General features: G+C 38.4%; 1 protein-coding gene across 2 annotated transcripts; it reads left to right on the top strand.

Annotated features, from left to right (window-relative positions):
- Positions 1–7,387: 7,387 nt before the first annotated feature.
- Positions 7,388–11,734, top strand: LOC114526908. 2 transcript variants are annotated; one of them, XM_028548450.1, is made up of 3 exons: positions 7,388–7,519; positions 8,405–11,280; positions 11,572–11,734. In XM_028548450.1, the coding sequence occupies exon 2, from the start codon at positions 8,432–8,434 to the stop codon at positions 10,421–10,423; it is 1,992 nt and encodes a 663-aa protein (XP_028404251.1). In that variant the 5' UTR covers positions 7,388–7,519; positions 8,405–8,431; the 3' UTR covers positions 10,424–11,280; positions 11,572–11,734. The 2 variants fall into 2 exon arrangements, with proteins under 2 accessions (XP_028404251.1, XP_028404252.1); XM_028548451.1 differs by lacking the exon at positions 7,388–7,519 and having other exon boundaries at positions 8,266–11,280.
- Positions 11,735–15,189: the final 3,455 nt, after the last annotated feature.

Genomic DNA, 15,189 nt, shown 5'->3' with positions numbered 1-15,189 from the left:
GAAGTTATTAATGATGCAAATTGGGGGTCTATTACGAGATATGCCCGTTATTTTGAACAGAAATACCCCAACAATCTTGAGGTAAAGTTAGTAGTGTTGTCGAGGAAAGTGATGGCAAATTGTCGACAAGGCAACATTGCAAATGCACTTAATTTGCTTACTGAATTTCAAGAATACTCTCAACGGACAGAGCAACCTTTGGTTTTTGAAGCGCTTTTTTATTTTTCGAAAATAGCAATGGGGCGTATGTCTGGGCAAACTGCAGCTGAATCTCGAGATATCTCAACTGACGCTTTAACCATAGTGGAAGGCATAGAACCCGGACTTTGTACTGCTGCTCTCTATTTAGTCCTTGCATCAATATATGACGATAGTCAAAACGACGCAGGATTATCGCCGGACATACTTTGTATCAAGGCACTGGAACACCTGGAGTATGTTGAAGATGCTCCAGTGGCACGGGCAGACCTGTATCATAATGCTCATATCACGTTAGCAGCATTTCATCTAGGATATAATTTGTCAGGAAAGATGATCAAAAAACACATCGATAAAGAAAGTCTTCAAAAAGCCCAAGCAAGTTTAATGGCAGTAAATCAATCAGTTTGTGAGGGAAATCCACTAACGAAATACAGAAAGATTTCGTTCATATTGGCACAATCAATTCTTTACATTAGACACTCGGATCTTGAGCCTGAAAAACAAACGAAATTCCTCAAAACAGCATTTAAGTTCGCCAAAGAAGCTGAGAATCTCGTCAAACATTCTGGTCTCGTGGAAATGGTTTGCTGGGCTCAGACTGCAATTGCTTCTTGTACTGAGGCATTATTGCTTGCGACATTTAGGAAAATGAAAAACGTAAGAGTATTTAAAGTAAAGCAAAAAGTTCAGGAACAACAGGAAACAGGAGATATCGCTACAGTCTAGATTATACCAGAGTAGGTTATACCTGGTGAATAAGTTAAACGAGTAAACCTCTTTATGATAAACCTCTCTTTTACAGTTATTTTGTAATTAATATAAAATTGTCATTGTGAAATCAGGGACATGACTAAGGAGATGCTGCATCGTGTGGGTGACACAGTCTATAGATTGACCACTCAGTCCAACGCAGTTCAGAGCTTTTTAGTCGTTCCTAAAGTTTAATGTAATCACTTAATTAATGTAATCATTTTAATTAAAATTTACATAAACATTGCTACATTTTCGTTAGACGTTGAGTATGAACTTAGAACAGTTCGCAAAAAGAGAGAGATGGTGTTGCCAGCAGGTAAAAAACATTAGCAGTTATATCATAAACTAGATGAGGATTTCGATGCTCTTCGTGTCGTTGAAATTACGTTCTATATATATATCTAATGAAAACAATCTCACAAACAATAGATTACCTTGCCCGCCTCGCTTCCAACTTATTGTTTTGTGTGCACTCAAGAAAATTCTATATTGAAAAAAGTGTCTATATTGAAATAGGGAACAGCGACCTAAATGAAATATTTAATATACTTAGAGTATTTAATTATCGTTTTGACGTATACAGTATAATATATTGCATCCATTCATTGCATATATTACTGCATCCACACTGTATACTCACCGCAATTAATCTCTAAAGGCAAGAAAACCAACCAAGGGTCGGGGAAAACTATCAAAATACTTGATTTTAGATGGGGTTATTAATTTATTCAGGCATATGGGCTGTCCGAATAGCGATGCAAGACAGTTATCACTATCTTATTAGTTATCATGGATCATTACTACCCAATTCTTACTAACGGTCCATAATACAATTTTGATTGCGAAAGTTCAAATGTTGAGAGGACAACATTTCCAAATACATTTGGCTTTACATGATATTGCATAAGAGTGAAGTGGGAGTGAACACCCCTCTGATACGCCCCTGGGATGCTGGGGGGTTGTATCAGAGGGATTAGGGAGGGAAATATTTGGAATGTAAACGGGCTTATAAGCTCCGCTCAGTTTACGAAATAACCACACAGCCGATATCTTTTCGTCGACGGGTCCGTTGTCCTATCCCCTTGTTTTGCAAAAAAGAATGGTTGAAGAGTTGACATTTTAGTATTTAGAATTAAGCCTCCTTTATTTTACCTGCAGTTTCTTTAGGCCGTTTTCCACTAGGCGAATTTATCCGCGCGACGCGAAGCGATATCTGAAATCCGGTGATGTGATTGGTTTGCGAAAAAACCCGCCACGAAAAAGTATAAAACGCTTCCTACTCTTTATCTGTTCGCGCGAATAAATTCGCCTAGTGGAAAACGAGCTTTAAAGGCCCATGCACACAGACAGGACGCAATTTGGCAATACGGCCCGATTTGGCAATACGGCGCGATGTTTGAAAGTTTTTTATTTTTCAAAACTAAAGTAAATAAATTTTGTCCTATCGTATTATTCTTGTGGATTGCCTAACGATAATACATTTTGACTGCTCTGTCTTTATATGCTTCTGAAAACTGAAAATTCGCGTCGCGTTGCCGCATCGCGTCCGGTCTGTGTCGACCTTTACACTTTGCGTGGGTTGAGAGTCTTTATTCTTGACACTTGCATGCTGCTGGGCGAGTCTCGTATAGGGGAAAACCCCCTCCTGAATAATAATATTCAAAAACGTATTATATACGCACAATACGTTGCATATGCTCACATCCTTAAAGGTGACAGATTCCCAAAAAAGCGTATACAGCTCATGTGGTAAGTACATAAACTGATGTGTAAATGTCTTTTTGTTTTGTAAATTCAGGCAACAAATGAATATCCATTTGTAGAACCCAACAGTGCGTTCAGAATAGTCGCGGGAACAATATAGGTTTTATAGCCAACCGGAATATAGTGTAAAATATATTTCGAATACAATTATAATACTAGACAAGTATAATGTTATCCGACTCTGTCTGAAGTTGTCTTTCATCTTTACAACCGTTACTACTATAAGAAATCTACAAGCCTAATTTGTTGGTTTTGAATTTCAAATTTGAATTTCAGCGTCGTATTCTGCTCCTGTGTTTAAAATATGATTACAGTCATTCGGCCCGACACACGTGCCTTGAACAATGTACACTGTTGTAATACTGATTATATATTTATTTATTATTGCATCAAGCCGTACCTGTTCACGCACACAATAATAAAATGTATAGAACGAACTATTAACAATAGAAGAAACGTGTTCACAAATAATCTCAAAGGGCTTCAAAACATGGGCAATGGAAATCCCAAAGCGATTCTGTTACGCTCATTGTTTTTGTTATTTAGATTTCTCTGCCGTCAGCAAGGGGTATCACAAGCATTTGATAAAAAATAGAGTATATCCAAAGTGTAGATCACGACAAAACGCTTCTTCAGAGTTGGCTGACGGCTTCGGTAGACGCGGATATGGCGACAGCAAAGCCAACGAATCGTCATGCCAATGCTATTCGTATAACATTTATAGCAAAAAAAATATCGAAGGATAGAAAATACAAAAAGCAGAAGATAAATGAAATCGCTGTGGCAACATGTGCCTTATTGAATAGCAATGGCGGTACCGCTGAATTTCGTGGTGAAGAAACGGAAGAAAACTTGGTCACCACCACGATACTCGACTCCTTGACTCGACTACTGGAACAGTCATCGACATCCCGGTTTGGAGCTCAGATAACGGGGTCAGTTAACATTTTTGAGGACAAACATGAAAAAGTGATAAAAATTCATGTGAGTGAAGCGCCCTTCCTCGTTGCGATTAGATACAATCTTTACCGACCCACTCAAAAACAAAGTGAGCTCATTGACAATGTCCGGGGTGCGTTAAAAATAATTAACAGAAAACTTGTTGATCAACCCGTCCAACTTGGCTCACACCACAAAACATTTCTAAAAGGTCAAAACTGTGGTCTTAGAGAAAATGAGGTCATTCAATTCAAGCTCCTGAAATCAGATCCATCCAAGCGCGTCACACTCGCAGATCGTATGATTGGTAAAAGTAACAAATTCAGTTGTTACGTATCAGCGTTCGCTAACCACAGGGGTGGTCACATTTACTATGGTATTGATGATGATGGCATCGTCCAGGGGGAGGAAACAAAATTCACTTTTGAAATTGAGAAGAAAGTTGAAAAAGCCATCCAGAAGATGATCTGGCCTGACGTGATTGGTCAACCAAAACGAGGAGAACACTGAGAAATTTTCTTTGAACCAGTGCTGGACGAGAAGTCCAACCTTATCCCATCAACGTTTGTGATCGTGATCTTTATCGCTCCTTGTTTTGGTGGAGTGTTCACAGAGGAACCAGAAAGCTATGAAATGGTGGGGGGAAAAGTTGAAAGAATGTCGTTCACAACTTGGAAGGAGAAACTACAACCTGTTGGTCTGAACAAGAGAAAACAGGGAGTTCCTTCCACAATGAAACGTATTTCGTTAGGTCCTGCGTCAAAAAAACGTTGCCGTGAGACTCATGAAATCTTAACCGAGGCCATTAATAACGGTGAGTGGGAATTATTTCCGAGTTGCGCCAGTGAACTTGAGCAGAAACATCCTGACAATCTTGAGGTAAAGTTAGTAGTGTTGTCGAGGAAAGTGATAGCAAATTGTAGACAAGGCAACATTCCAAATGCACTTAACTTGCTTACTGAATTCCAAGAATGCTCTCAACACGCAGAGCAACCCTTGGTTTTTGAAACGCTTTTTTATTTTTCGAAAATAGCAATGGGGCGTATATCTGGGCAAACTGGAGCTGAATTTCGAGATATCTCAACAAACGCTTTAATGATAGCGGAAGGCATAGAACCAGGACTTTGTACTGCTGCTCTCTATTTAGTCTTAGCATCAATATATGACGATAGTCAAAACGACGCAGGATTATCGCCGGACATACTTTGTATCAAGGCACTGGAACATCTGGAGTATGTTGAAGATGCTCCAGTGGCACGGGCAGACCTGTATCATAATGCGCACATCACGTTAGCAGCATATCATCTGGGATATAATTTATCAGGAAAGATATCAAAAGAGACATCGATAAAGAAAGTCTTCAAAAAGCCAAAACAAGTATAATGGCAGTAAATCAATCAGTATGTGACGGAAATCCACTAACGGAATACAGAGAGATTTGGTTCACATTGGCAAAATCAATTCTTTACATTAGACACTCACAACTTGAACAAGAAAAGCAAACAAAATTCCTGGACGCAGCATTTAATTACGCAAAGAAAGCTGAGAATCTCGCAAAAAAATCTGGTCTCGTGGAAATGGTTTGTTGGGCTCAGAATCTCATTCAACAATTGGTTGTTGTACCGAAGGGAGAATGAAAAAACGGTATGTTGAACTCAACTAAACTAAACTGTAGAAACAATACAGACCATCTCTGATATTTCACTCAGTTTTGCTAAAGGAATATCTCAGTTCTCGGGATTGATATTTTATGTAGCTAAGGATCCGCCTCCAATTATTTTCTCTGTATAGCTAGTGTCAGTCTTTGTAAACGGTGCGTGTTCTCCGTGTAAAGGTCTTAGGTCTTATTCCCCGACACCTTGGGGGAGAATATCGTATAGGGAAAACCCCTATTATAAAACGCAGTTAGATAATAAACATGCTATTTATGCAGCAGAAGTCCTTATAGACGTTATAGACGTGACAGTTCTCTCAAGAAAGTATTATACATCGTTTGGTATCGTATTGTTTGTTGTATTAAACACCGAAAACACGGTATATAATAGCTATAAATGTATACGAGCTAATAAACAAGATATGTCACAGAGGTTTAGTTCAAGAACGGCAACGAGCGTCGACGAATGTCGGTTGAAAAGACTAATAAATGGAGTTGCTCATCCACGAATGGAATTATCACGCCTTTATTAGCCATTTTATGTGGTCTTCCGTCGTTGTTTCCGTCTTAAAGCGGAATCCTTCTCTCCCTCCGTTATTTAACCACTCAGTCCTGGTGGGCTCTCCAGTCCTCTAATATGATCACATGGATTTATTTAATCAATTTATAAAACATTGCCGTATTTTTCGTCAAACGATAAATGATAAACAACAGTATGCAAACGAGCCAGTTATAGATATAGATTATATATATTAGTTATAGATTATCGGGATTTCGGTGTCTTAAAGTGTATCGTTAATTTTTTTTGGATGCATTAATTAAAAGAGGGAACAGCAATATGAATGAAGTAATCTGTTTACCATTTTACCGCTTTTACATTGTATAATAACATAAATCCATTTACAAAAACCACAACGCGATCTCAATTTATTGAAAATAATTAATTCAATTAAGCAAAGCTGTACTTGTAGGCTGTAGCCGTGCAACGTTTCGCGGGTAATTTACATGAATGTTCGCATTATGTTGATCGATGATTGCCTGGTAGTGGGTCTGAAGGCAAGCGCCCCAACGACTAATGTTCATGCAGCTTATGTAATTTCAGTTTGTCATTTTTGAGAAATCAGTAACAATATCAGGGCCGCCCAGAAGGGGAGGAGCAATTTGCCCTGGGTTCCCGGCTGACGGGGTCCCGCAAAAAGTTATAAGGATAGAATTGAATTCACTGTTGAGAATATATGGTCCTCTTTCCACAAAAGGTGTACTAAGAGGTTTGAAGTTTTATATATCAGTCTTATATTTAGCCGGTAAAGTATCTGACCCCCAAAACGAAAGAAATCGCATCTGCTGTACTCTAAATTTAAATTATCATTAAGAGTGATTACAACACAAAATATTTATTAATATCACATTACATTGGTACAAAACAATGAACTAACTATGCTATTTTTGTGACGTTCTACTGTCAGACTCGTGTTTAAAGTAATATCGCTGCTATTTCGCCGTTTAACAAGATGTGGTCGTGTATGGGCGCGTTGACACGTCGCAGTTTGCACAGGATTGAAGATTTAATATAACTATATGAAAGTGCGAATTCCAAAGGCAAAGCGTAAGACAAAGTGAACGTATCATGCGGTTTATTTACATTTGCGAACAATTGAACTTCTGTACTTTTTGAAGTACGATGTGCTTCTGAATTTCGCGTTCGAATACCATTTAGGTTCGCAAGGCATCTGAATGAGTATGAACTGTATTGTTTATGTTCAGAAGCTTTATATTGAAGACTGGCACGTGCGCCGTAGTTAACGCCAGAACAGGCGTCTTGTTATTATATAAAACGATATATAATCCGTTTTTTTCTTTATAATTCGAGCGATACTAGCCCCACCTAAAAGGTATATGAGCCACCACGCCGCTGCACTGAATATTGACCAGGTCATCTCTAATACTTTACTAGTTTTGCTAAAGGCATCTTCGAGGACCGAGACTGACATTTTACTGCAAAGATCCGCTTGTACTTGTAGTGTCTTTGTAGAATCTGCATGTACGTGTACTCCTGTCTAAAGGTCTTATTCCCGGATACCTGGGAAGAATATCGTATAGGGAAAATCCCTACAATTTAAAACGCAGTCAAATAATAACAATGTGTTATGACGCAGAAGTGCTTATAGGCGTGAAAAATCTTTCAAGAAAACTTATATACATCGTTTGGTATGTACAATTTTATACACATTTTTACGTACATATCTAGCATTTATTATTGCTTATTATACAGCGAAGACACGCTATACATGCAATATATAGCACTGCCTATATGCAATACGAACTCAAGAGGTTTAGTTCAAGGACGACAACAAACGTCGACGAAAGTCGAAATGACTAATAAATGGCGTTGCTCGTCCATGAATGGGATCATCACGCCTTTATTATAGCTATTTTATGTGTTTTTCCGTCGACGTTTCCGTACTAAAGCGGAATCTTGCTACTGCTATAGACGCAATCCGCAGAGATTAAAACATGATCAATGTCTATCTCAAAGCGATTTAAACGGATCACAAAGTCAAGTCAGTTACGCTGATTGTTTTTTTATTTGATACGCTAACCGCTTTGCAAAGATTATTGTCAGCAGGTACTAATATGTCACAATTATGCAAGTATACAATGGAAGACATATATACTTCCGTGTAATAAATTAGTAGCTATACCGTAAATAATCGATTAAGCGCCGCGGCGCTTATTGCAAATCGATTTAAAGACGCGACGCTTATTTGACACTTGACAGCGGCGCTTATTTCAAAGTGAGCAAATAGATTATTTTCTAAAGGCCGATGAATCGAATGAACTTTTGGTAGAAGTTACAGGAAAAAGAAAGCGCGAAGTTGGGCTGGTGCTTCCCGCTAAGTTCACAGCATATACGCCGAATCGACGACATGCCTAAGTGTTAGACGCGGAGTTAATTAGGAAGAAGGAAAATTTTAAACTATCAGAACTGTCATATGAGCCCGTTTGTAAGAGATATTCGACAGTAAAACTTTAAAGTTTCAATACTGGCCGTCGTTCTCAGTAGTTTAATTCTTTTGTGAATTAAAATCGTAGATCGCTGTCTAAAAGTTAACTGACGAGATGGCAAGAGCAATGTCAACGTACTGCCGTATTGATGATGATATTCACATCTCTGTGTCCATAGAAGAAATATCGAAGGATAGGAAATACAGAGAGCAGAAGAAACATGAAGTTGCTATTGCAGTCTGTGCCTTGTTCAACAGCAATGGCGGAACAGTGGAAATACGTGGTGAAGAAACGGAAGGTAACTTGGACTCCACTACGATACTCGACTCCTTGATTCGAACTCTAGAACAGTCATTAATGTCACGGTTTGGAGCTCAGATAACAGAGTTGGTTTCTATGCACTTCGAAGATCAAAATGCGAAAAAGATATCAATTAAAGTCAGTAAAGCTCGCTTCCTCGCAACAGTTAATTCTAATCTCTACCGACCAACTCAAAAACAAGTTGCGCTCATTGACAATGTCCTGAAAGCGTTAAAAATAATGAACAGAAGATTTGTTGATCAACCCGTCCAACTTGGCTCACACCAGAAAAAAATTCTTAAAAATCAAAACTGTTGCCTCAGAGAAAATGAGGTCACTCAATTCAAGCACCTGAAATCAGATTCATCAAAGCGTTTCACACTCGCAGATCGTATGATTGGTAAAAGTAACAAATTCAGTTGTTACGTATCAGCGTTTGCTAACCACAGAGGTGGTCACATTTACTATGGTATTGATGATGATGGCGTTGTTCATGGCGAGAACACAGAAAACATTCCTGAAATTGAGAAGAAAGTTGAAAAAGCCATCCAGAAGATGATCTGGCCTGACGTGATTGGTCAACCAAAACGAGGAGAACACTGGGAAATATTCTTTGAACCAGTGTTGGACGAGAACTCCAACCTTATCCCATCAACGTTTGTGATCGTGATCTTTATCGCTCCTTGTTGTGGTGGAGTGTTCACAGAGGAACCAGAAAGCTATGAAATGGTGGGGGGAAAAGTTGAAAAAATGTCGTTCACAACTTGGAAGAAGAAACTACAGCCTGTTGGTCTGAACAAGAGAAAACAAGAAGTTCCTCCCACAGTTAAACGTATTTCACTAAGTCCTGCGGCAAAAAAATGTTGCCATGACGCTTATGAGGGTTTAACCGAAGCAACTAATAACGGTGACAGGAAATTATTCACGATTCGCGTCAGTGAACTTGAACTGAAATATCCTGACAACCCTGAAGTACAATCAGTAGTGTTGTCGAAAAGAGTGATAGTAAATTATCGACAAGGAAATTTTTCAAATGCGTTAAGCTTGCTTAATGAATTCCAAGAATGCGTTCCACGGACAGAGCAACCCTTGGTTCTTGAAGTGCATTTTTGTTATCTAAAAACAGCAATGGCGCGTGTGTCTGGCAAAACTGATGAATCTCGAGATATCTCAACTGACGCTTTAACCAAAGTGGAAGGCGTAGGACCTGGACTTTTTACTGCTGCTCTCTATTTAGTCCTTGCATCAATTTATGATGATAGTCAAAACGACGCAAGATTATCGCCGGACATACTCTGTACCAAGGCACTGGAGCAATTGGAGTATGTTGAAGATGCTCCAGTGACACGGGCAGACCTGTTTCATAATGCACACATCACGTTAGCGACTTTTCATCTGGGGTATAATTTGTCGGTAAAGATGATCAAAAAGGACATCGACAAAGAAAGTCTTCAAAAAGCCCAAGACAGTATAATGGCAGTAAATCAATCACTAGTTAAAGGAAATCCGCTAGCGGGATACAGAAAGATTTCATTCATATTGGCACAATCAATTCTTTACATTAGACACTCGGAACTTGAACCCGAAAAACAAACGAGACACCTCAAAACAGCATTTAACTTTGCCAAAGAAGCTGAGAATCTCGTCAAACATTCTGGTCTCGTGGAAATGGTTTGCTGGGCTCAGACTGCAATTGCTTCTTGTACTGAGGCATTATTGCTTGCGATGTTTAGGAAAACGAAAAACATAAGGGTATTTAAAGTAAAGGTAAAAGTGCAGGGGGCAGGATATATCGCTACGGTCTAGATGATACCAGTTAGAGTAGTGAGACCTGGTGAATGAGTTAAACGAGTAAATAATAACTACAGTAATTTCACTGAAGGGAGATTTGGGATATATATTGCTCGAATAGATTTTCGTAAAACAAGACGTTCTACTCTCAGACTCGTGTTTAAAATGTGAATCGGGCTTCCAATACAAAAGCGGCAGTGAAATTTGGCACGGGTACCGATTTTAGCCGTTTCGTGCCGATAAATTGAGTGTAGTGTAAACGGGGCTAAAATAGTACACATGTTTGCCTAGAATATAAAAATATACTATTGCATCATCCCTTCCTCCAGCATATTATTCACTTTGCCAACCGTCGACCCGTCGTTCTGTGGCTGAATATTGGCCAGATCATCTCTTAAACTCCACTTCATCTACAATTAGCTACTGAGATACAAGCATATATGAAATTTAAAAATGTGTTTCAAATACAACTATATATATTGTTATTGCATATAATATATGCTGATCCACTTCAATTGTCAGTCTAGAAATGTCTTCAGGCATGACAAAACGTACTTAAATAACATTTTGAAAACATGTAACATATGGCTTTTCGTAAAGCAACATGTTCAGCTCTCGTGTTTAAAATAAGAATGATATATACGTACGTTTCCCGCGTTCGCCACAGTAATGTACACATATTTGCCTGTATAATATATTGAAGATAAGAATCATTTGCGCTGATTGTTTTTGTTATTTAGATTTCTCTGCCGTCTCCGAAAGAGAACTGAGCTACTATTGCCGGCAGGGGGTATCACGAGCATTTGAGGAAAATACATGCGCATAAATTAATCTTAATTTTGGACTTACAAAGCGTGAATCACAATCAGAAAGTAAGCAATGTCAACGTATCATTATCTCGAAGACGTAATTCATACTTATTCTCGGTGGAAAAAATATCGAAGGATAAAAAATAAGCCCCGTTTATATAAGCCCGTCTCAGTTAACCAAATAACAAAACGACCAAAAGTGTGTTGTTGGTTTTCCTAAAGCTTATTTTTTACGCCGATGGCCCGTTGTATTATTGGTCAATAGTAACCCGGCATCTCTGATATTCTCTCTTATCTCATTTAAAGACAGAAGTTGACATTTGTATTGGATCCGCCTTGTTTTTTACTCTGTAGTGTCTTTCAAAGAACATTGCGTGGGTTGAGACTTTCTCCGGTACTGGGAAAAATCTCCCGTAGGGAAATTCCCTGGAACATTTAGGAATATCGTATGAACGCACGAAGTTTATAATATTCTGCTCCAAATACGTCGTCAGAAGTGACAAGTTTTCTCAACAAACGGAAGGTGAGTGCAAACACCGATATGTAACTAGTCTTTTTGTTGTAAAAATAAAAGGAATCCAAGCAAACTGTGTATACACTCGCTACACTATATTATTTACACACTATTTTCATACAGTGAAGGTTTACAGAAACAAAGGTCACAAAACATCTTTCGACCAAGTGGGAAGTAACTATGTCAATTGTGTAAAATTTGAAAATGTATTTCGAATACAACTATTTTCATGTAATACTGTCTCCCACTTCTCAAACCTACATTCTTGGAAACCTAAATGGTTTTAAAAAATAAATACGGTTCCCACCAAGTATACCAATCAGTCCAGTCTCTAGCAAAAATATTGTAGACATATTACCCTTGGCTTACATATCTATAAAATGTATTACTGCATCAACGCCTGCTTATTTATTCACTGAGGGAAAAAACATGTATGATATATAATAGGCAGATATATCTGGGCAGGCGTTCATCATAAGGTCGATTCTGCTTTGACACAGGTAAAAATTTAGCTGACTGTTTTGTTTTATTTTTAGATCTCCATACGTCTTTCAATGTACATTACCAGCAGGAGGCATCCGTAACTCGTGTATATTCAAATCATTTATTCGTCATAACTATAAAACGTTTTCTAAGAGTTGTCTGACGAGATGGCGACAGCAATGTCAACGTATCGTTATCGCGATGACGTCAGTCATATAAGATACTCGGTGGAAAAAATATCGAAGGATGAGAAAAAAATACAGAGATCAGAAGAAACAGGAAGTTGCTATTGCAGTCTGTGCTTTGTTGAACAGCAATGGCGGAACAGTGGAAATACGTGGCGAAGAGACCGAAGGAAACTTGGCCCCCACAACGATACTTGATTCCTTGATTCGAACTCTAGAACAGTCAATACTATCCCGGTTTGGAGATCATATAAGTGATATAACTGAGTTATTTTCTATGAAATTCGAAGATACAAATGCGAAAATGATATCAATTAGAGTCAGTAAAGCTCGCTTTCTCGCCACAGTTAATTCTAATCTCTACCGACCTACTCAAAAGCAAGTTGAGATCGTTGACAATGTCACGAACGCTAGAGAAATTATGAAAAGAAGATTAGTTGATCAACCCGTCCAACTTGGCTCACACCACGAAACATTTCACAAAAATCGAAACTGTTCCTTCAGAGAAAATGAGGTCATTCAATTCAAGCTCCTGAAATCAGATTCATCAAAGCGCGTCACACTCGCAGATCGTATGATTGGTAAAAGTAACAAATTCAGTTGTTACGTATCAGCGTTCGCTAACCACAGGGGTGGTCACATTTACTATGGTATTGATGACGATGGCGTTGTTCATGGAGAGGAAACAGAAAACATTTCGAAAATTAAGAAAAAAGTTGAAAAAGCCATCCAGAAGATGATCTGGCCTGACGTGATTGGTCAACCAAAACTAGGAGAACACTGGGAAATTTTTTTTGAACCAGTGCTGGACGAGAAGTCCAACCCTATTCTATCAACGTTTGTGATCGTGATCTTTATCTCTCCTTGTTTTGGTGGAGTGTTCACAGAGGAACCAGAAAGCTATGAAATGGTAGATGGAAAAGTTGAAAGAATGTCGTTCAAAACTTGGAAGGAGAAACTACGGCCTGTTGGTCTGAACAAGAGAACACTAGAAGTTCCTTCCGCAATGAAACGTGTTTCATTAAGTCCTGCGGCAAAAAAACGTTTCATTGAGGTTCATGAAGTTTTAACCGATGTCTTGAATAACGGAGAATGGGCTAATTTTGAAATATTGGCCAGTTCTTTTGAAGAGAAATATCCTGACAATCCTGAAATAACGTTAGTAGTGTTGTCGAGAAAAGTGATGGAAAAGTATCGACAAGGAAATATACGCGAAGCGTGTACCTTGCTCGATAAATTCAGAGAATGTTCTCACCGAGCAGAGGAACCTATGGTGTTTGAAGTCCTTTCACAGTTTTTGAAAACAGCATTAGAGCGTGCGGCTGGCAAAACTGCTGAATCTCAGGGAATCTCAACGTGCGCTTTAGCAATGGTAGATCACGTACAACCCGGACTTTGTACTGCAGCTGTCTATTCAGTCCTTGCATCAGTTTATGATAAAAGTCAAAACGACGCAGGATTATCGCCGGACATACTTTGTATCAAGACACTGGAACACCTGGAATATATTGAAGGTGCTCCAATAGCACGAGCAGACCTGTATCATACTGCGCACATCTTATTGGCAGCATATCATCTGGGATATAATTTGTCAGGAAAGATGATCAAAAAAGACATCGATAAGGAAAGTCTTCAAAAAGCCCAAGCAAGTATAATGGCAGTAAATCAATTAGTTTGTGGCGGAAATCCGCTAACAGAATACAGAAGGAAGATAGATTTGGTTCACATTAGCTCAAACAATTCTTTACATCAGACACTCGCAACTTGAGCCTAAAAAACAAAATATACACCTGAAAACAGCATTTAAGTTGGCAAAAAAAGCTGAAAATCTCGCCAGAGATTCGGGTCTAGTGGAAATGGTTAGCTGGGCTCAGAATCTTAGTCAACAGGTACAGAATAGTCATAAATAGGTATCGATATATATTTAAATAATCGATATATATAGAAATAGCAGAAATAGCAACTACTAATCAGGTTATGAAAAGATAGGAGAGTATTTACCATCCTGTCTTTCTAAATAAAACGTTAAGGGCAGTTTTTATGCCAAGACATCCTCTGACCAAGCGAATGGAAATCTCGTTTGAAGATTTGAAAATGTTATCATGTATATAGAGTCCACTTTGTCTGGAGATGTCTTTAAACTATGACTCTGTGCACATGTACGGTAAGGTTTTCAAGCGTTTCATTTTTGTTTTTGTCCAAAACGGTTTCAAACACCGTCAATTTGCAATAGAAATTGAAGCCAATTTAACATATTGAGCATAGCATATTGAGCATAGCATATTGAGCATAGCATATTGAGCATAATTGAGCATAGCATATTGAGCATAGCATATTGAGCATAGCATATTGAGCATAGCATATTGAGCATAGCATATTGAGCATAGCATATTGAGCATAGCATATTGAACATAGCATATTGAGCATAGCATATTGAACATAGCATAATTGAGCATAGCATATTGAGCATAGCATATTGAGCATAGCATATTGAGCATAGCATATTGAGCATAGCATATTGAGCATAGCATATTGAGCATAGCATATTGAGCATAGCATATTGAGCATAGCATATTGAACATAGCATATTGAGCATAGCATATTGAGCATAGCATATTGAGCATAGCATATTGAGCATAGCATATTGAGCATAGCATATTGAGCATAGCATATTGAACATAGCATATTGAGCATAGCATATTGAGCATAGCATATTGAGCATAGCATATTGAGCATAGCATATTGAGCATAGCATATTGAGCATAGCATATTGAGCATAGCATATTGAGC

This window comes from Dendronephthya gigantea, unplaced genomic scaffold (assembly GCF_004324835.1).
Source record: "Dendronephthya gigantea isolate DGI-Jeju-01 unplaced genomic scaffold, DenGig_1.0 000042F, whole genome shotgun sequence".
In the NCBI taxonomy this organism is placed as follows: Eukaryota; Metazoa; Cnidaria; class Anthozoa; order Malacalcyonacea; family Nephtheidae; genus Dendronephthya; species Dendronephthya gigantea.
Note: the sequence above shows the minus strand (reverse complement) of the source record. Positions and strands in the feature narration are given on the sequence as shown.

Bases quoted from the DNA above. Each gene is read 5' to 3' on its own strand.
- LOC114526908 (XM_028548450.1), top strand. From the start codon at position 8,432: ATGGCAAGAGCAATGTCAACGTACTGCCGTATTGATGATGATATTCAC.